This window comes from Triturus cristatus, chromosome 4_2 (assembly GCF_964204655.1).
Source record: "Triturus cristatus chromosome 4_2, aTriCri1.1, whole genome shotgun sequence".
Taxonomy (NCBI): domain Eukaryota; kingdom Metazoa; phylum Chordata; class Amphibia; order Caudata; family Salamandridae; genus Triturus; species Triturus cristatus.
In genome coordinates, this window is record NC_140586.1 from 839,849,728 (window position 1) to 839,870,512 (window position 20,785).

Here is a 20,785-nt window from a genome sequence, read left to right on the forward strand (position 1 = left end):
TGGGCTCAGTGCAGAGCCCTGCGGAACTCCCTGTGCAATGGGGTGGGGTTTGGATAGGAAGGGAGGGGCGGAAACTCGAAAGGATCTGTTTTCGAGGAAAGATCTGAACCAGTTCAAGGCATGATCAGTTATTCCAGAGGCCTCCAAACGGTTGAGAAGGATGATATGGGATACCGTGTCAAAGGCCGCGCTAAGATCCAGAAGGATCAGCGCAGCGCTTTGACCGGCATCTAAGATCATTCGGAGGTGCTCTGTGGTGGTTAAGAGAGCAGATTAGGTGCTATGACCTGGTCTAAACCCGTTTTGCGATGGGTCAAGGATGTTGTTTTTGACCATGTGCTGGGACAGGGAGCTGTTGACATGAGCTTCAGCGAGTTTAGACAGCCATGGGAGCAGGGAGATAGGACGAAAGTTCTCCGGTTTAGATGGGTCTAGAGTGGGTTTCTTGATGATGGGCGAAACCCAAGCTTGCTTCCAGGCTGAAGGTACGCACGCTGAAGTGAAGGAGAGGTTCAAAATGGCGGTAAGTGCTGGTAGAAAGAAGTTGAGTGACTCCAGGAATTGGGCCGGGCGCATAGGGTCTGCGGGGGAACCAGATTTGACCTTTTTGCATAGTCTGAGGAGGATATCATCGGTGATTTCTGGGATGTGCGTCATGTTCGAGTAATTGGGGGAGGAGGAAGTGCTGGTAGTGCTAGGGGCGGGCTGAGGGAAGGAGGTGTAAATCTTCCGTACTTTATCGACGAAGAAACTGGCGAGGTCTTCGCACTGCTGCTCGGAGGAGATAGTAGGGAGGGGGGCTTTGCTGCTCTGCAGTTCTTGTACTAGTTTGAAGATTTCTTTAGCAGGGATGGGACTAGAGTCGATCTTGTCGGCGTAAAAGGCGGTACGTGCCGCACGGATGGCTTTGTGATACGTTTTCTGTAGACCTAGATATTTTGCTTTGTCCTCTAAGTTGTAGTCTCTGCGCCAGAGGCGTTCTGCCTTTTTGCATTCTTTGCGTAGATTTTTAAGGATATCGTTGTACCAGGGATTGGATGGGGAATTGCGGCCTTTAGCCCATTTAGCTGGAATGAGACTGTCTAGTCCGCCCGTGATCCATTCTTGAAACGCGCTATAGTTAACGTTGATATCGGAATGGGTGTCCAGGTGGAAATCCCCTAAGGTCGTATGCAGGTCGTTAGGAGATAGTTTATGCCATGGCCTTTTTAATCGGCGAGTCGAGGCCGTGTTGTGTCTGTTTTTATTGACCGGAGTGGCCAATTTGATGAGGAAGTGGTCTGTCCATCCCATTGGTAAGGGTGGCTCTGAAGTAAGTTTCTCTAGGTTTGAGAAAACTGGGTCTAGGATGTGACCGGCTAAGTGGGTTGGAGTGGAAATGAAGGAGTTGAGTTGCAGTGCAGAGAGATCTGCAAGGAGCGTTTTGATCGTGGGGTCATTTAGCTGGTCGAAATGAAGATTAAGATCTCCCAGAATTGTGAAGTTAGAGTATTTAGTTATTAAGGAAGTTGTTGTCTCGAGGAGGGCCTCAATGAATTTTGAGGTAGGGCCAGGTGGGCGATAGATGTAGAGACCCGACACCGTGAAATTAGGATTTATGGTGATTTTAAAATGGGCGCATTCGGAGTTTGGCAGTTCTTCCTTAACAAATGCACAAGAATATATTTTTTTATAGATTATGGCGATACCGCCTCCTCTTCCATCTCTGTTAATGGTTGACATCAGATAGTCGTCTGGTAGCGTGAGGTTGGGGATGGTGGAAGTACCGTCCCATAACCAAGTTTCACATAGGAAGAGGATGTCTGGATTTTCCTCCAGGATGAGTGTATTAACCTCAGGGTGATGTTTGGCTAGTGATCTCACGTTGAGGTGGAATATCGAGACGAAGGTGTTTTTTTCCGGAGCTAGGAGCTGTTGAATGGGGTGGGGTTCAGTCGTAGTAAAAGTGCAGGTTTGGCATTGTAGGCAGGTGCGGCCGGGTCTACCTACAATGTTGGCACAAGACCGTCCAGGGTTCAGTCTAAGTAGTAGCTCTCTGTCATAGGAAAGGGGTGGTGATGGGATTAGACCAGGGGGACTGGCGAGAGGCGATGACTTGGCGATGACGGGCGCAGACGGGCTTGCCTTAGGCGCGCCTTCGGCGCGCAAACGGCGCTCGTCCGCTGCGCTTCCTGTACTGACACATAACAAGGTGAGGAAGGGGGTGTGGCCTGAAAGGGGGCGGAGTCAGCGCGCACGCCTGGGATGATGGCGGCAGCTGAGAAAGCGCGAGGTAGTGCGCGGCAGCTCTCAAATCAGCTGTGCGCAGAGGGCAGAGGAAGCGCTTGGGTGCGTGTTATTTTAAAAGCACAAAACAACAGTGACACCACACAGAATAACGAAAATAGCAGTTTTTTTTTTTAAAATCAAAACAATCACACGAGTACCTCCAGCTCCCGGCTTCCGCCTCAGGACTGGGTCATAGGTTATCTGAGATCGCCAGGAATCGGCGGTTTAAATACAGGCAGCAGGGGGCGTGGCCTGAAAGGGGGTGGAGTCAGCGCGCACGCCTGGGATGATGGCGGCAGCTGAGAAAGCGCGAGGTAGGGCGCGGCAGCTCTCAAATCAGCTGTGCGCCGAGGGCAGAGGAAGCGCTTGGGTGCGTGTTATTTTAAAAGCACAAAACAACAGTGACACCACACAGAATAACGAAAATAGCAGTTTTTTTTTAAAAATCAAAACAATCACACGAGTACCTCCAGCTCCCGGCTTCCGCCTCAGGACTGGGTCATAGGTTATCTGAGATCGCCAGGAATCGGCGGTTTAAATACAGGCAGCAGGGGGCGTGGCCTGAAAGGGGGCGGAGTCAGCGCGCACGCCTGGGATGATGGCGGCAGCTGAGAAAGCGCGAGGTAGGGCGCGGCAGCTCTCAAATCAGCTGTGCGCAGAGGGCAGAGGAAGCGCTTGGGTGCGTGTTATTTTAAAAGCACAAAACAACAGTGACACCACACAGAATAATGAAAATAGCAGTTTTTTTTTAAATCAAAACAATCACACGAGTACCTCCAGCTCCCGGCTTCCGCCTCAGGACTGGGTCATAGGTTATCCATAGGTTTTCAATATACTTCTCCATCTTTCCCGTGTTGGTCAATTCGGGGATTCCTAGGACGCAAATATTGTTGCGCCTACTTCGCGCTTCTAAGTCCTCATTCTTTGCAGCAATGAGTTTCAGAAGTTTATCCATGTGGGCGATTTGCGTCGTGGCTCTGGATGTTGTCCTCGTTATCCGAGATGCGCCGCTCTGCCTCTTTTATGCGGTCCTCATGCCCCTCCAACTTATGCGCAATGGTGTCCATACGCGACGACATTCTATCCATCTTGTCCATGATGGCGAATACCTGTCGGACCTCCTGGAGGATACTTTGCACATCAGCAGTCTGGGCGGGTGCACTGCCCTGGGCCTCATCCCTTTTGTCGAGATCCTGGTCATCCTGTGGGTTCCGGGCACTACGTTTCGCCGTCTCGAAGTTCAGTTTAGGTTGGCTGGTGTCTGGCTTGCCCATGACAGTCGGAGCCCACAGACTGTCCGTGCATCAACAGTGACGCTGGATGTGCCGTACAGGTAAAGGAGATGATGCTCAATGTGTCTTATTAGCGGACAATTGTAAAGGAAATAGTGGTGCGAGGGGGTGCAGTAGTGCGCGACAGGTCTGCCGTAGCTCCTCTATATTACCGGTTGCAATCTTGGCAGTGCGGTCAGAGCCTCTCGCCTCTAAGCGCATGTACCTCCCCAGGTTTAGTCAAGCCGGTATAGTGGATCACAGGGGGAAGTGAGTTGAGACACATCAGCACCGCAGAATATCAGCACAGTAGATTGCCCAGTTTATTGCTGGGGTGGGTCTCGCAAATTAGACAGACACAGATTAGGGCGGGCCCAGAGCACCATGTATAGCCTTGTGTCACGGCGGGAGTCGTATAACTTCAAGTGCCCCAAAAAACCAAGAGCAGTGTCCAGAGGCAGCAAGTACAGCGTGTGGAGGAAAATCGTGTTGGGCACACAAGATGGCAATCAACAGCACTCATTTGCCAATAGGCTCCAGCCCAGGGGCTCCAAACGCCCACTGGCGGGCAGGGGCACTGTGCAGTGCATGCTTCTGTCTTCCGTCCCTCAGCTCACATTAAGGGGCAGTGCCGAGACCCCGTGTCACGTCGCCCCAGAAGCGGGTCTCACCTCACACCGCAGCTACTGCGGGAGGCAATTCTGCAAGGTTGCGAGGTTTGCGTCTAGGCGCCTTTGGGCGCATGATAGCATGCCAGGATAGCGTGGACCCGGCTCAGCGCCGAGTTGCAGGTGGCCAGGTCAGCGGGGGCAGCGTGATGGTTCCGGAAGGCTTCCGAGCGCATTAAATCATTCCAAGGTGGTGGGGTTATGCGCTTGCAGCTGTCGAGGAGCGCAGGGTGTCAGCAGCACAGCGCACGCGCTGCGCTTCACCTACCACCAGCAATATCACCGATGTCGGTGCCATCCGCCTCTGGCAACAGGTAAGCAGGATCTGTGCACGCTGCGAAGTGGACTGTCACAGCGGGAGGCTTAGCGATCCGGGCATGTGTTCCCGGCTCCGACTGCCAATCCGCGCCTCAGGGCCTGGATGCCTCGTGGTGAGCCACGGGCTTGCGGAGTGCCAAGCCCGCCCAGGGGCTCCACGCTGATCCGCCCCTGCCCTCGGCGGAAACCCAACGCTGTCGTGGCGGGAGCAGGGTTAACCCAAATCGGCTGATTTTTGCAGCGTGTCCTCAGCGGGTCAGGAGTAACGTCAGGCTGTATTTTTAAAACCTCAGCCGGGCCACCGAGCAGGATAATTAAAGGATTAACACACCAGGCTGCAGGAGCCTCACGATTGTGCGGCCATCTTGCGTGTGCGCCACCTAGCGCCCCCAAACTCTGGTGAAAGATTGGTTGAAAAATATCAACTCCTCAATCTTCACTCTGCCCTGTGGGGTCCCTCAGGGCTCATCCTTAAGTCCCACCCTCTTTAATGTGTATGTCATCCCTTTTTCCAATTTGATGAGATGTTTTGGGTTCTCAGTGGTTCCCTACGCTGATGACACCCCAATTGTTAAATCGATAGCCAGCAATCCGGATGAGGTCGCCACTCATTTTCAGGTCCGTTTGCGCCATGTCAACAATTGGATGTCGTCAAACTATTTAAAGCTCAACTCTAATATAACTGAAGTCTTGCTCTTTGGTAGAAACACCACCTTCTGGTCTCCACATTGGTGGTCGCAAGAACTAGTCTCTCCAAATCCGGCAAATAAGGTGAAAAACCTAGGTGTTGTCTTTGATGACAAACTTTTTATTGAGGGCCATGTTAATGCCATCACTTCATCCACGTTCTTCACGCTGAAGCTTCTTAGAAAAATCTCTCCTTTTATCCCCTCTCATCTGAAAAAACTGTTATCTCCGCCTTGCTACTTTCTAAGATCGATTATAACAATACTCAATATTCAGAAAAAGTGCTTGAATAAATTTCAAGTCCTTCAAAATGCAGCTACCCGCCTTCTTCTAGGCATTCCCAAATCCCAATCTGTTTATAACTAAATCTCTTACACTGGTTTTCGGTTAAGAAGTGTATCAGCTTCAAGGCATTGTGCATTGTCTTCAAATCACTCTATGCCTCAGTGGTACACTCCTCCCAGAAACCTTTTGTCTGCCTTAGCTCACATTATTATTGTTCCTAAATTCGAAATAGCCAACTAGTGGGGCAGAAGCTTTATCGTTGGGACAGCCAGCATATGGAGCTCCCTCCTTTCAAAATTGAAAGGGTAAACCAAATTTCTAGCCTTCAGGAAATCACTTAAAACCTGGTTATTCAACTGTCTGTTGATATTTCATCTTTTCTCAGCAGTTGCCTTCTAGAGACTAGTGCCTAGTCACCCTCGGGTATGGAGTACGCTTTATAAATCTTATTTTTATTTCATGGGCATGCCAGCAGGGTCTGTGTATGGTTGCAACCCACCTGGCTAAAACTTCAGCCGATGGCGTCTCGAGGATCACATGTGACGTCTCCACTCGAAGGTAGGTCAGAATCTATTCTCCTCAGGTGGACCCCTTTGCCCCTGACAAGAATACCCACTTAACGATGAAGTTTCCACTTCACTAAATGTTTTCTCCGGTGCCCTTGATTCATCGGGTTCTGAGGAAGATTCAGCCAGGCCTAAGCCATTCTCATCAAACCAAATTGGCAGATAAGGGTGTGGTACACAGCCCTTCTGCACCTCTCTCTATGTGCAGTGTGCTCATTTTTTTGACCATTGACTAAGTCAGTCTATTCTGCCAGATGTAATAAATTAGTTTCAGGATGTGCTAATAAATAGGAATGAATCTCTGATACCAAGCTAAGCCAATATGCTGCAGTTCTTATTACCCTTAGGTCAACAGGATTGTTACGTTGGCACAGTCCTAGCGGCATTATCAGCCTTTTTGTGCCTGCCAGATCAACCATCCTTATTCAGATCACCGGTGGGTATTCACTTTGTGAAGGGACTGACTGATTTATTTCCACCAAGCTCTTCTGTTGTTCCTCAATGGAACTTCAACTTAGCTCTAACGTTCTTGATAGGGCTTAGTTTGAGCATTTACATATTTGCCAATTATGGTTCCTAACCTTCAAAATAGTATTAATAGTTGCTGTTACCTCAGAACACAAACTTGGGCAAGTTAATCGAGTGAACGAAGTTGGCCCTTCTATTTATTTATTTAAGAAGCTTCTAAAGCGCGCAGCTACCCCCGTCGGGGGTGTCCCGGCGCTGAGAGAGCAAGAATATCACCAGAGGAGGCATCCCGGGTCCTACCCTTCCAACCCAATGTAGCAGAAGCCCACCTACTCAAGGTTGGGTGAACAGCCAAGTTTTTAATTTGCGTCTGAAGATCTGCTCAGACTCGATAAACCTAAGGTCCAGAGGGAGGTCGTTCCAGAATTTAGCCGCCGTCACACCGAACGTTCTGCCACCGCTCCGGGCTAGCCTGAATCTGGGAACAACCAGTAGATGTAGATTATTGGACCTTAGGTTTCTATCAGACTTCGAAAGTTTGAGTCTTTGGCTCAGGTAGGATGGGCCAGTTCCGTGAATGGCTCGAAATGCAAGGGTAAGGATTTTAAACTGAACTCTACGAGCGATAGGGAGCCAGTGTAAATCTTTCCGATATGCTTTGACTGAGTTGCGGGCAGGGATGTTTCCAATAAGCCTGGCAGCCGCATTTTGAACGATTTGTAATCGGTAAATGAGATAGAGGGGGGCTCCAGCATATAGGCTGTTGGCGTAGTCCAGGTGTGCCGTAATGAGAGCATGGACAATAGTTTTGCGGGAAGTCTGGGGAAGGTAAGGGAAGATCTTCCTAATCATGCGCAGTTTGCCAAAGCAAGCTGCGGTGACTTTGTTAACCTGGGCTTTGCAGGACAAGGTGTTATCAAAAAGGAAGCCGAGATTACGGGCTGACTCTACTGGATTGGGGGGGGGTTCAGTACCGTAGGCCACCACAGGTTGGCTGGGGGGGGCTGGTTTCTGACTAAAGAGAAGCACCTCGGTTTTGTCTGTATTAAGGGCCAGATGATTGGAAGCCATCCAGGTGCAGATGTTGCCACGGCAGTTTCGAAAGTTGGAAAAATGCGAGTCAGAATGGTCTCTGAAAGAGAGAATAAGCTGGGTATCATCAGCATAAGAGACCACCCTGACTCCCCACGATTCGACTACCCTGGCAAGAGGGCCCACATACACGTTAAACAAAAGAGGGCTCAAGGCAGAGCTCTGAGGCACCCCGCAAAGAAGGGGTTTGTCTTCTGACTCAAAAGGACGGAGAAGTACCCTTTGAGATCTCCCTGTGAGAAATGATTTGATCCAGGCCAGGGCTGTGCCTCCGATCCCCAACTGCTGCAACCTAGTCACCAGGATATCATGAGACACAGTATCGAATGCGGCGGACAGGTCCAGGAGGACTAGCATGGCCTCCTCGCCTCTGTCCACCGATTCCCTAATCGTCTCCGATACCTCTAGCAAAGCAGTCTCAGTACTGTATCCCGTTCTAAAACCGGACTGTGAATCATGCAGCAGATGGTTAGTTTCTAGATAAAGGGCCAGTTGTTTCTGGACCACTTTCTCCAGAATTTTGGCGGGTTTAGGTAGAAGGGAGATGGGACGGTAATTGCTAAATTGGGAAGGATCTGCATCTGGTTTCTTTAGAATAGGAAGCAGCCTGGCTTGTTTCCAAACTGAAGGGAAATGGCCATGATTCAAAGAAGAGTTCCATATAGCGAGGAGAGGGTTGATTAAAACAGGGGCTAGATTGACCATCACTTTCGCCGGAACTGGGTCCAAAGGAGATCCAGTCTTCACCTGGTTTAAAAGTGACAGGGTAGAATCTGAGGTCAGCTCAGCAAAGGAATTAAAAGAGCAGAGCTGGGTGTCTGACGGACCCAGCTGGGGGCTGGAAGGTACGGGCTCAAAGGAAGCTGATAGTTTGATGATTTTATCCTGGAAAAAATCGGATAGTCCGTTGCAGAGACCCTGTGTGGGAGAAGATTGGGCTTTCAGGGCAGGCGGATTCACAAAATCCTTAACGATAGTGAAGAGAGTTTTTGAGGAATTCTCCGCCTGTTGGATAAGTTTAGAAAAGTAAGCTCTCATTGTGGACCTCTTAAGTTTTTGAAATTTATTTAATGCCGTTTTATAGGCTGATTTGCTGATAGGGTCGTAGGACTTGCGCCATTTTCGTTCCAACTGTTTGCATCTGCTCTTTTCCTCTCTGTGTGGAGGAGAACCAGGGAGCAGATGGGCGAGATCTGAAGGAAGTCAAAGGGACCAGGGGGGAAATACTATCTAATGCAGAAGAGAGGGCAGAGTTAAATCTCGCTGTTTCCTTGTCCAGGTCTTCCAATGGATTAAAATGATAGTCCAAACAGGTCTTAATGGCCTCACTGGTAACTTTGGATCATTTGCGTCCTATTTCTCTGTTCATGGAGTAGTGGGGGGGCAGGGCGGGGAAGTTGAATTCAAAAGGGAGGAGGAAGTGGTCTGTCCACGTGAGGGGTACAGAGGGGAGACAAGAGATGCCAGGGTGGTTCGAAAAAATAAGATCAAGTGTATGACCTGCATTATGGGTCGGACCCTCTATAAGCTGAGACAGGGTCAAACCCTGTAAAGTTTCGAGGAGAGATGAGGCTTGGGTGCAGGCGGGATTATCAACGTGGAGATTGAAATCTCCCAACACTGTAAAATACGAGTGTTTAAGGGAAAAATCTGCAATTGAGTGTAGCAGGGTGCTGAGGGATGCAGAAGAAGCGGAGGGAGGGTTATAAACCAGGATGCCAGCAAAAATTGTAGAGGCGGAGTCCATTATTGTGAGATACATAGCTTCAATGAGCCCCAAGTTGGGAATTTTATTTATGTTAATAATAAAGTGGGACTTAGCAATAACAGCAAGGCCTCCTCCAGATTTGGAGTTGGCACGATTAACTCCCAACAGGCGATAGCCAGTGGGAATGGCCAAACATATGTCTGGTTTTCTACAGGTGGTTTCTCATATTGATCTCAGCCAATCCATCCCCTACCCACCTTGTGTCCTCGGTCACGTCCAAAAAGGAGTAGTAGCAGCTTCACAGGCTGGACCCAAGAAATGTGGTCAGTTGTTTCATTGACTGCACAAATGAGAACAGGTCAGAAGATCAGCTCCTTGTAGGGTACCCAAGCGAAAAGAAGGGTAAGCATTTCAGAAGAGAACGCGCATGCATAAAGATCTGCTATGCTCTGACGAAGGAGCTGCCCAAAGGTATCCGCACGCACACTACCGGAGCAAAATCTACCACAGCAGCCCCGGTGAGGGGAATGCCGGTGATGGACATAAGTCCCCTCCGCACTCTCACCAAACACTACTGTTTGGTTTCTGAGGTGAAGAGTGATGGACATTTTGTCGGTTGAATGCCGCAAGATTTCCTTGTATAACTTTCTTTTCATATCCGCTGCCCATCTAGTACTTGTTGGGGAACTATTCAAAGGTGAGGAATCTGCAGTTAAAAGTATTCATCAGAAGGAAAAGTTACTTACCTTTGATGCGTATCTTTCCAGGCGAATACTCGATCTAACTATATTCTGACTATTTGCCTTGGCATATATACTTATTTACATAAATATAATCATCTTCCAAGTTAGCTCTTGCAATGCAACTATACAAAACTGATATTGTTCGCATCCCTGCTTTGAAATATACAGTTGAAAAAACTGATGGGAACTGACACGGAGGTTCCAAAGTAGCCGCTTTACGACTCCAGTGATGTCACAGTGACTCCACTTTCATCAGCGAAAATGAGGAAGGGCCACTTACTGGCACCAGAGAGCTGTTACAAAAGTTCCCAGATGCAGTCCGCACCTGGAATATTCAAAGGTGAGCAGTCTGCAGCTGGATAGAAAGGTCATTACTGAAGATGAGTAACTTTTCCTTCACAGTTTTTCAGAATGATTTGAAGTAAATTTGTGACGTTTGCTGACATTAGTTGGTGAGGCGTAGGCGGATAAAAGAATATGCAGCAAGTATAAGGGTAAAGGGGCCAATTCACAAAGGCATCGGAGCATGGCAAGTAGTATTACACAAGTACTCCTTTCCTTTACCCACTGTTATATATTAGTGAATCGGTTCTGAAACTTCCTATTAGTGTGTGTGCAACAATAGCACAGTCCTTTCTATTTGAACTACATGTATATAAATAGTCCCTGAATATTTCCATTTTGTTGCCATTTTAGAGTCCAATTCACAAATGCATGTAAGACTATGTAAAATGGTACTACAGGAGTGCTACTTTATGTACTTCAAAATGCCTTTAATGTACAGGCCCCAGAGTTGGAAGACTTTGAACTTCTTTAGGAAGGAGAACTTAATTATCTGAAATAACCCTATACAAAGAAGCTGCCAAGAACATCCAATCAGTATGTAGAGCATCAGGATAGCTGTTAACTTTGGAAATGGAGGTTGGAGATTCTCACTTAAGTTGGCGACCAAGGTGCACCTCAGCCTCTCACCTCCTCTCTCGCTTTTCTTTTCTTTCCAGATGAAGGCATTGACGTCCGTATAAGGGGTATCAAAATCAAGTCTTCCCAAGAGCTGGACTTGGGGCTCAGTGTGGACATGTTTCTGCCAGTGGACCTAGTACGCTACCCTAGACTGGAGGGCACAGATTCTGAAATCCTGTATCGGCGGGCCGTTGTCCTACAGAGGTATGCCTGCCTGCATGTGCCGAAGTACTCTGAACGCTGTCCGCTTTTGAGTGATCCTATGCTGTGCAGGGTGTAGGCGGAGTCCCTGCTCTTTAGCCACGATTACATCTCAGGATGTTTTTTCTTTCTGTGCTTCCACTCTGTCTCTTGCTGCATGATTTTGAAGTTGTGTTCCTGACCTTCCATACACCACCTTTGCTGGTACTAAACTGAAATTTGTTTGCTGTCATGTCTGATTCTTATTTTTTTATCACATAATTTAGAATTGTCTTTCCTACACTTTCCTTTCACTTTAATGTTTGCATCCCACAGTGTTCCTCCCTAAAACGTATTGACCCCCACCATCTGTCTTCACTCTGCCCCCTGTATCAGTAGAGTAATTCTCATATTTACATTTAAGTCAAGTGATTGGCTATATATGAACACTGCATTTACTAGAAATGTACATTCCATTTACTGCAGACCTGACAAGCGGTGCACGGGGTCATGTGTGTTTATGTATGCATTTGTCCCCCTGCTTGCTTCTTTCCTCTTAGAATTTCTGGAGTGCAACTGCAAGTTTTTATGTCTCCAGTTCCTCCTCAGCCCTTGTCTGACTTAAGACAAATGGAAGCTTGCCAGCGCAGCCTCAACCATAGTTTAATGTCGCGTTTAGAGAGCCTTAGCAATGCCACTTGGTGATCGGAGAAGGCCGTGGCCTATTCTACAACATCATAGGGACAGCCTGTGTCTTAAACACTGATTATCTCTGTTCTGACAAGCCTGATCACTCAGAGAAATAAAAGGGTTTGAATCTGGCAGTCAGCTAGTTCTCCATACTTTTAGAAAGAGGTTGATGTCCCTGAAGCATTACTGTTCAAAAGTTATGTAACACACCAGCTTTAGGACATTGAATGAATTGAAACCAAGGCAAAGAAAGGTGCAACATATCAAACCCACATAACCCACAAATCCTTCCCACAATGCCAATGAGAACGTAAAGGGTATCAGCAGTCCCATTTGCAAATCTCCAAAATCCATCATGATGAGGGTTTAGCTTATGTGTTGCTGTGCACACATCTGGGTAAAATAACATATACACAGATGGTGATGCATTCTAGTGAAGAGTACCAAGACAAGACATATGGATCTCTGTTGGAATCTCCCAAAGACCTATAATTGCATGTTTGCAGGCTGATTACAGTTTGGTAACCACCTGACTTCCATGTGAACAAACAGTATGCCCTCACAGGATGCACTCTCTTGATCAGTGCAGCCTACAGGACTAGAAGAGGTCATTTAGGTAACTCGCATCAGTTTTGTCTTTTAAAACCCAAAGTAGATCTTTTTAAAGGGAACCTTTGCAGTGCAGCTCTGCCGAATATGGAGCACATGGAAATCGCCTTGACATCTCAAGAGACAAAGTCTTACCTGTTGTCTGCATCTTTACTGGTGGCATGTACCCTCAGTGTAGTGTTATCTTTAGTTGCTCTTGATTGTTTTCAATACCTCTTGATTGAGGGTCATGTTACTTGGAAAGTGTGTATATGTATGTGCGCACCTTTGGCCTCATTCAATAGAAGTGCACAAAAGTGTAAGAACCACCTCTTTTCACCCTTGAATTGTTGTTCCAAATTTTAGACAGATCGGTTATGGGGCTAAAATTGTGGGTTGATTCTAAAAGCTGTGTCTCGTACTAAAAGCTTCATAGGAATGTTTGCCCAGGCACTTAGCAAAACTACTGGGTAGATTCACAGCAAACCTGGCAGGAAGACTGGTCTTGTGGTACCTTGAAATCAATTTGTGGTTTGGTGTAAATATGTAGAGTAGGTGTTAGACTATTAAGAAGAAATAAATAGTGCATGATAACAGTTTGACCGGAATATTAATTCAAAAATAAAACTCAAAACTTTAAATGAACAATGAAGTATGATTGGCTTATACATAAAATCCTTTCTCACTTTATTTGGTCCGTTAGTTACATAAGCAGATTCTTGAACCTTTGCATTCTGAGTGCATAAGCAGAGCTAAACATTTTTGTACCATTGGCCATTACAAGGTTGTAAGAGCTCGATTTTATAAAAGGGGTGGAAAATGGTCTTTATTAAAACGTAGAGTGATTCTCAGATAAGCACCACTTCCAGTTCTCAATTCTTACCAAGCAAAATGAAAAATAACCTCAATCTTTGAAAGCAAGGCAGACCTTTTCCTACCAAAGCACCCTCCTCTGGAATACTCTGGCCTCCAACTTAGGAAAGAGTCTAGAAAGCACCTGTTCACTCAAACATTCATTGTGCAGCATACATCATGCACATATTGGATATCTATTTCATTTATTTTTTCCCTTTCTTTTCTTTTCCAATCATTTGAAAAACAGCACTTTGAACCAGTCTGTGTTTCATATGTGCTGTTCAAATGAATGGCATAATAAAAATGACTCCATTCAGTTTGTATTTGTGAGATGAGTGAACAAGTATAAAGTAACTCTCGAAATACTATGAAGCGTATGCAGAAAGGAATAACCACAAGGTTCTGGATGAAGATAGGTCAAAATGTAATCTGCAACACCTCCGCTACAACCAGTTTAGGCTGCACTCTTCTTCTGCTGCTACTGTAGTGTTTTAAAGAGTTGTAGGAAGCTGGCTCTTTATGCGATATATCAGTAATCTGAAATACCTGTAAAGAGTTCAGGGGTTCCCTTATAAGTGGACACTGGCTTGCTCCAGCAATCCCAAGGTGCTCTATTCGGGGTAGTGGGGTTGAGCACCCTTAGGCTTAACCGAGAGGAGTGCAAGACCTCTGCAAAAACATACAAGATCAATAAATGACATACGCGAATCAAGGAGATCCACATCAATTTAGAACAATAGCAAGTAACCTAGGCATCAGAGAAAAATCGTTCGGGTAAGTACGTTTTTCAATATACATTATTTTCAATTCAAAGTGGACGCTGCAGTTTTTTAGTTCTACAGTGTTATCCTATGGAAGGAAGAAAAGGTTCTGCAAAGAGGTACAGTACTGCGACTTACGGGACCAATCTCCAGGAGTTAAAGTGGGTTGTGGGCAAGGTCCAAGGCAGCACCAGCAGTACACCTCCTGTGGCACGGGGGTGGGGCGGGTGCAGGGTGCAAAACAGCGTGGGGAACCCAATAGGTTTCTATGGAGATTGCTCACTGTGAAAAGAGGCTGCAGGCTTTGGCTGGAAGGACAGTAGGGTTGAACCAACGGGGGGAGGGGTTCAAGTCTTGCGATGCTTGGGGACGTAGGGACATCTGGGGTCCTCTTCTGCACAGCCAGGTGGTAACGAATGCAGATGTGACTTTAGGCGTCTGGGTTTCTTACCGGGAGCAGTCGAGGGGGCTTACATGCAGAGGCTGCAGATGGTTTTGGGAGTCCACGAGCGGTGAAATGACAATGGACTCAAGCTCTGGAGGACTGAGGGACCTTGTTGACACCGTTGGCCCACTTCAACTCGGGCCAGTTGCGACTGGTGCAGTGGTTGCTTCAGGTATCTGGTTTTGGTGGTTCCAGAGACCTCAGAATCTTTGCTTTGGAGTTCCTGCAGGGTGCAGAAGAAGAGGTCCGCTGTTCATGTGGATTCTTGGGTCTTTATTGAAGGACGGCAGTCCTTCCAGGGTTCTAGATTCAACAGATGAGTACGAGTCAATTTTGGCACAGTATTCGTCGAATAATGCAGACTAGCTGACAGGGTTGGTACCAGGTCAGCTGCTGCTTCTCTCCTCTACATACTGAATTTAGGGGCGTTAGAGGAGTGTAGAGTAGTTGTCAATGGGCTAATTACCCTTGGGGTCCCTATGCACCCTATATGACAACTTGCTGTGGGAAGTGGGCAAAACCCTGTCCCAGAATTCTTAAGTATGCTATCACAAAGATGGATACTGCTGCAAAGTCATGTCCACCTCAGTTTAGCACACCTTTGGGGTGGTATTAGCTTGGGGGTGCACACCTACCTAACTAGATAATTTTCCTGCCTGTCCAGGTACCAAAGTGGCTCTGGACAAATGGTTTGGGTTCTTTTCCTGTGAGGGGAGCCAGATTTGCATTTCAAAGGCGACAGCTCTTTGTAGCTTGCCAGCTTGCTAATCAGTTGGTCATCCTGTGGGATGTCACAACACCCTCATCGCGAACCGGCTTTGTTTCTGACCTCTTGAGAACAAAAGCCTCATACCCTAGGAGGTCAAAACAGTGTTTCGGTGGCAGGCTGGCAGAGAACCAGTCCGAGTACACCAGAGACTGGTAGGTTTTCAGGTAGCATCTCTAAGGTGCCTTCTGTGCGCATGGCCTGGTAAATCCAACACTGGAATCAGTGTGGGATTACCACTATGACTTGTTTAATACCAAACATCCCTATCTTCAGTGCAGCCATCATTTAGCTGGGGAACTCGTTTTCACCAATGTCCAGCACATATGTTTAAAATGGCTTCCCTAGTCACTTGTACTGGCAGTAATAGGACTGTCCTGCACAGCGTCAGATCTGCTCATGCAGGTATGCACTCATATGTAATATTCAGCACCCTGTCTTAGGGCAGATAGGCCTGCTGTAGGGGTGACTTACATATATTACATGCAGTATCAGGGAACATGGCACACAGTTTTTATTTTTTAATAGAGCTTTTTTATATAGTACAAACATGACCCGGGTATCAGAGCGCTTTACATAGCACCAGTTGCATTACATTAGGACACATTCATTTTTGTTAGGCACGGGTAGATTAAGTGATTTGCCCAGAATCACAGGATGTTCAGCGTCATTGCTGAGACTCGAACCCAGTTCCCCAGATTCGAGGTTGACCTGAAGAATACAGGCCCCAGCTAGGCCCGCAGAATACAAGGGTTCGCTCTCCTGTAACAAAAGTTAGAAGGAAGTTGGCACGGAAACTGCAAAATACAAACACCGAGTTTATTAACCCTTAAGGGTGGTCCTACAACCTATACAACACTCTTCAGTATTGCATAGAGTAGCACAAAGAACTTGCGTACGCGGTCCCCTTTTATACACAACAGAGGGGCTCATAAGTGGGTGGATACAACATGAGGCAGAGTTCTTTACCTTTTATGGACATTTTCGATACAGAATCAATATGTGGGCGGAGGCGACAATGTCCTGAGCCCGCGAAAACATGGTCAAGCAAGGACTAACTGGTGTCCAGGAATGGCTAAATGCAACACATACTTTTTTCTTTTTACACATCGTGGCATAGGCGTACCCGCCGTCGCCACTACATTCACCACAGTCCTTAGGGGCAACTTGCTGGTGTGACGAGCAGTGTGCGACCAACTTGTGTTCAAATTATTACGGCTCCCGTGAGCTATCGGGCTGACGAGCCCTGGTTCTGCACCTGCGCACCATGAGAGGTATTTGACCTGTTTTAATTACATTTTGGCAGTCCACTCGGCACCCCTTTACATTGACCTGCTCCCTGCTGACGAGAGGCAACTACCTCGAAACACGTGTCCAGGGATGGCTAAATGCAACACATACTTTTTTCTTTTTACACATCGTGGCATAGGCGTACCCGCCGTCGCCACTACATTCACCACAGTCCTTAGGGGCAACTTGCTGGTGTGACGAGCAGTGTGCGACCAACTTGTGTTCAAATTATTATGGCTCCCGTGAGCTATCGGGCTGACGAGCCCTGGTTCTGCACCTGCGCGCCATGAGAGGTATTTGACCTGTTTTAATTACATTTTGGCAGTCCACTCGGCACCCCTTTACATTGTCCTGCTCCCTGCTGACGAGAGGCAACTACCTCGAAACACGTGTCCAGGGATGGCTAAATGCAACACATACTTTTTTCTTTTTACACATCGTGGCATAGGCGTACCCGCCGTCGCCACTACATTCACCACAGTCCTTAGGGGCAACTTGCTGGTGTGACGAGCAGTGTGCGACCAACTTGTGTTCAAAGGACTAACTGGTAACAGATGTGGTCAAGTCTGGGCATGCGCCAGACGAACAAAGGAGCTATTTATAGACTGTTACTAGGCAGATTACAAGAGCAACTAACAAGAAGAAAGGACTCTTCTCGTGCAAAACACGTGGAGGCATGACATTACAAGATGGAGTCCAGACATTAGTCAACATAAGACAAGAAACATGCTTTAACTAGAGAGAATTCATGTCTTTAGTGAATGCTTAATCATATCGCCGTTTTAGTTTTCAACAGACGACCCTTTCAGCATTTACTGAAGACATTCGGCTTATTAGGATAATCATCATATATGTCAATTTTCATCATCTCTTCCACCTCTTTGGTTAAATATTTCTGGTGGGTGACATTGGCAATAGCTTTCTTATCAGAAATACAAAATGACACACATAAAGAACAGAGTAGAGGACCACACTGGACACAGATGCAACAGGAAAACAGAACTACTACAATAATGCAGAGACCAGTTAAAACTTTCCATCCCCATGTAGTGATCAATGCCCAAAACCATCCAGAAAAGGTCCAAGTGCCATTTTCTGTATGAATCTCAGCTGCTATTTTATGCAATTTATTAATAGCGTTGTAAACTGATGGCGTATGATCAGGAATGAACACACAGCAACTACTTCCGATAATTTTACATGCTCCACCTCTATCAGCTAACATAACATCTAACACCATACGATTCTGTAATGCAACAATTCTAGTAATTTGTAATTCTTCCGTAAGATTCCCAAGAGCAGCAGCGGTTTGATTCGTCACAGCCTCTACAACTCTTGTTAATCTACGAACCTTCCTACTTTTTAGGGCAGCTCCAACAAAGAAAAACAATCCTAAGTTAAAATCAATATACTGCTGTAAGCTAGTATCAGTTTGATCAACATCATCAATGGATAGAGTACGTTTATACCTATTTACAGTTACATTGTTTAGCAACTTCAAATCTTTATGATAGGATGCAGGTGCTAAGAATACAGGAGGTAATAAAAACGCTACATAACATTCTCCGGACCAGCCGGCTGGTAAGCGATAATAACCTTTATTCCCACATACAAAGTATGTATTATGGGAGGCTAAGAAAGTACTATTATTTAGCCCATCTATATTCAATACAATAATGCAATCGCTAACACCAACAGGAATATAACCCACACTCTGGACACACAGGTCCGCTTGAGCTTGTGCCACTTGAATCACGAATCGTTCCTGCCCTGCAGTGTCTCTGGTGTTCGTAAAAATGTAGGGGATCGATTCATTGTCTGGTCGATATTCTTCCCACTCCCATATTGTCCCATTCGCTTGCGGATAGCCATCTTTATCTTGATGACATTCCCTATTAAGTCTGAAAAGTAATCGTCCCACTGTAGGTTTCCGTGTAGCAAAAAGCAAAGTGTACCATGCTCTACAAGAGCCATTATGAGAGAAAGGAAGAGGTATGAATGGCGTTCCTCCTTTCTTCTGATGAGCTGGCATCATACCACATATCCAACAGTTCGTAGCATTTGTAGCAACATGGGTATGATGCAACATCTGGATGAAAGTGTTATTCAAATAAGACTGACGATGCTTCAATTCTTGATACGGAAGGGTATAAAAGTAGTGCTCCTCAGGCACTGGAGTGGTCAAAACAAGCAACTCATGGGCAGGAGTCACATCCTCAACAAACCATGTGGTTATACCAACAATAGCTACAATGATAATAAAGCTTGTCGCACAAAGAATCTTCTTCTTTTCCATCTTGTAGTAAAGAGTCAGTATCTTCCTGAAACTAAAAGCTTGTCAGAACTCTTCCCCTTAGGCAGCCGTTGATTTCTTCACCAGCGGGCCAAGACGGGTGTCACTACACTAATGCAGGGCTGATCCCCCCCCCCCCCCCCCCTTGCCTCATTGGCTCTCCGTTTCACTAACCTAAGGGCCGTTCTGACAACGTATCTGGGTACAGAAAAAAAAATCACTTCCTCGGTCGAAGATGATATCCCCCTCCTCCAGGGATCGCTTGGTCCGGGATGAGCTCCTCAGTGTCGTTCGGTTCCACAGCACGGCCTTTCTCCGCAGTCAGGATTTCTCGATGGTCGGTCAACACAGCAGGGTCCACCAATCCAGGCGGCACTTTACGACAGTGCAAGGAGTGGATCCAGTTCTTCCGATTGGAAACTCGCACAGCTGTTCTCGTTGCGAGCAAAACTTGCTCAGGACCAACCCATCTCGGTTCCAGACTGTTCGTCCTTTCGAACACCCTGATCATAACCTGATCGCCAGGTCGGAGGTTATGACCTTCACCTGTGGACCGATCAGGGAGCGCTTCTCGAACCTGTTGATGAATAGAAACCAAATTATCCGTTAACTGTGCCAGATAATCACTCATCATTACACAAGGTACATCATACACTAACTGCGGTTTTGGTGGACCCCAAATATTCATTGGGCGTCCAAACACGATCTCGTAGGGTGTGAGACCGGTCCGAGAATGCGGTATCGATCTAATTGACAATAATGCCAGCGGTAAAGCATCTGGCCAAGTCAAAGAAGTTGAAGCTTGGATCTTAGCGATCTTAAGCTTCAGAGTACCGTTATATTTCTCAACCAATCCCGCAGACTGAGGGTGAAACACTGCATGGAACTTCTGAGTAATGCCTAGGCCTTTCAGGACATACTTGATAACATCTGCTATAAAATGAGGCCCGTTATCACTCCACAACAATCTTCAAACACCATATCGAGGGAAAAACTCCTTCAATGGCATCTTGGCTGTAGTCATTGCAGTATTGTCTTTCGTAGGGTATGCCTCAACCCATTTACTGAAGGCACAAACCACTACTAGAACATACTTCAGATTGTTACAGCGCTCAAGCTGAATGTAATCCATCTGCAAAACCTCAAAGGGTGCAGTAGGCGTTGCAAATCCTCCTGCTGGAGTTCGTGTACCCTTTCCTGGGTTGTACCTTAGGCAAATCATGCAGGTCTGCACTACCCTCTTTGCCGTACTAGCGATCTCCGGATGCTCCCAAACTCGTGTGAGTAATTTGACAATTGCGGAAGCTCCGACATGCGCTAGTCCATGTGCCATCTGAACCATAGGTTGTACAAAGGCTGTGGGTAACTTCCATTTATCCATCTGCTTACTTCTCCAACACCCTTCATCATCTAATTCTCCATCATTGGACCATTGCTCCCGTTCCTTATCGGAAGCGGTCCTCTGTATCTCCAACACTTCTCTCCTGGCATCGTGCCATTTTTCTGTCTGTGATTTCACAACATACATTGCAGTAGCACCAGGCTGCATCGCAGTCTCTCGCGCCACCCGGTCTGCTAAAGCATTCCCTTCTCCAACTTTATCAACCACCTTCTTATGGGCACTACATTTAACTATAGCAATCTTCTTTGGATATGTTAATGCAGTCAAAAGGTTGTGAACTAACTCCCCATACATTATCTGTGTTCCATGTGACGTTAGAAACCCTCTTTCCTTCCAGAGTAGGCCAAAATCATGCGCTACTCCGAAGGCATAGTGGCTATCTGTATAAACATTCACGCACAATCCTGAACTGAGCTCACATGCTCGTGTTAATGCTATCAGTTCCGCTGCCTGAGCTGATTTCTGCGGTATGCGTGCG

The 20,785-nt window shown here is 46.8% G+C and overlaps 1 protein-coding gene across 1 annotated transcript in view; it reads left to right on the forward strand.

The window, feature by feature from the left end:
* The window catches only part of LOC146835223 (E3 ubiquitin-protein ligase HECTD3-like), a 387,450-nt gene that overhangs the window by 150,029 nt on the left and 216,636 nt on the right, over window positions 1-20,785 (forward strand). Inside the window, exon 8 of the mRNA XM_085602812.1 lies at window positions 11,076-11,241. Coding sequence (XP_085458938.1) covers window positions 11,076-11,241 — 166 coding nt within the window. The remainder of the gene's footprint in view (window positions 1-11,075; window positions 11,242-20,785) is intronic.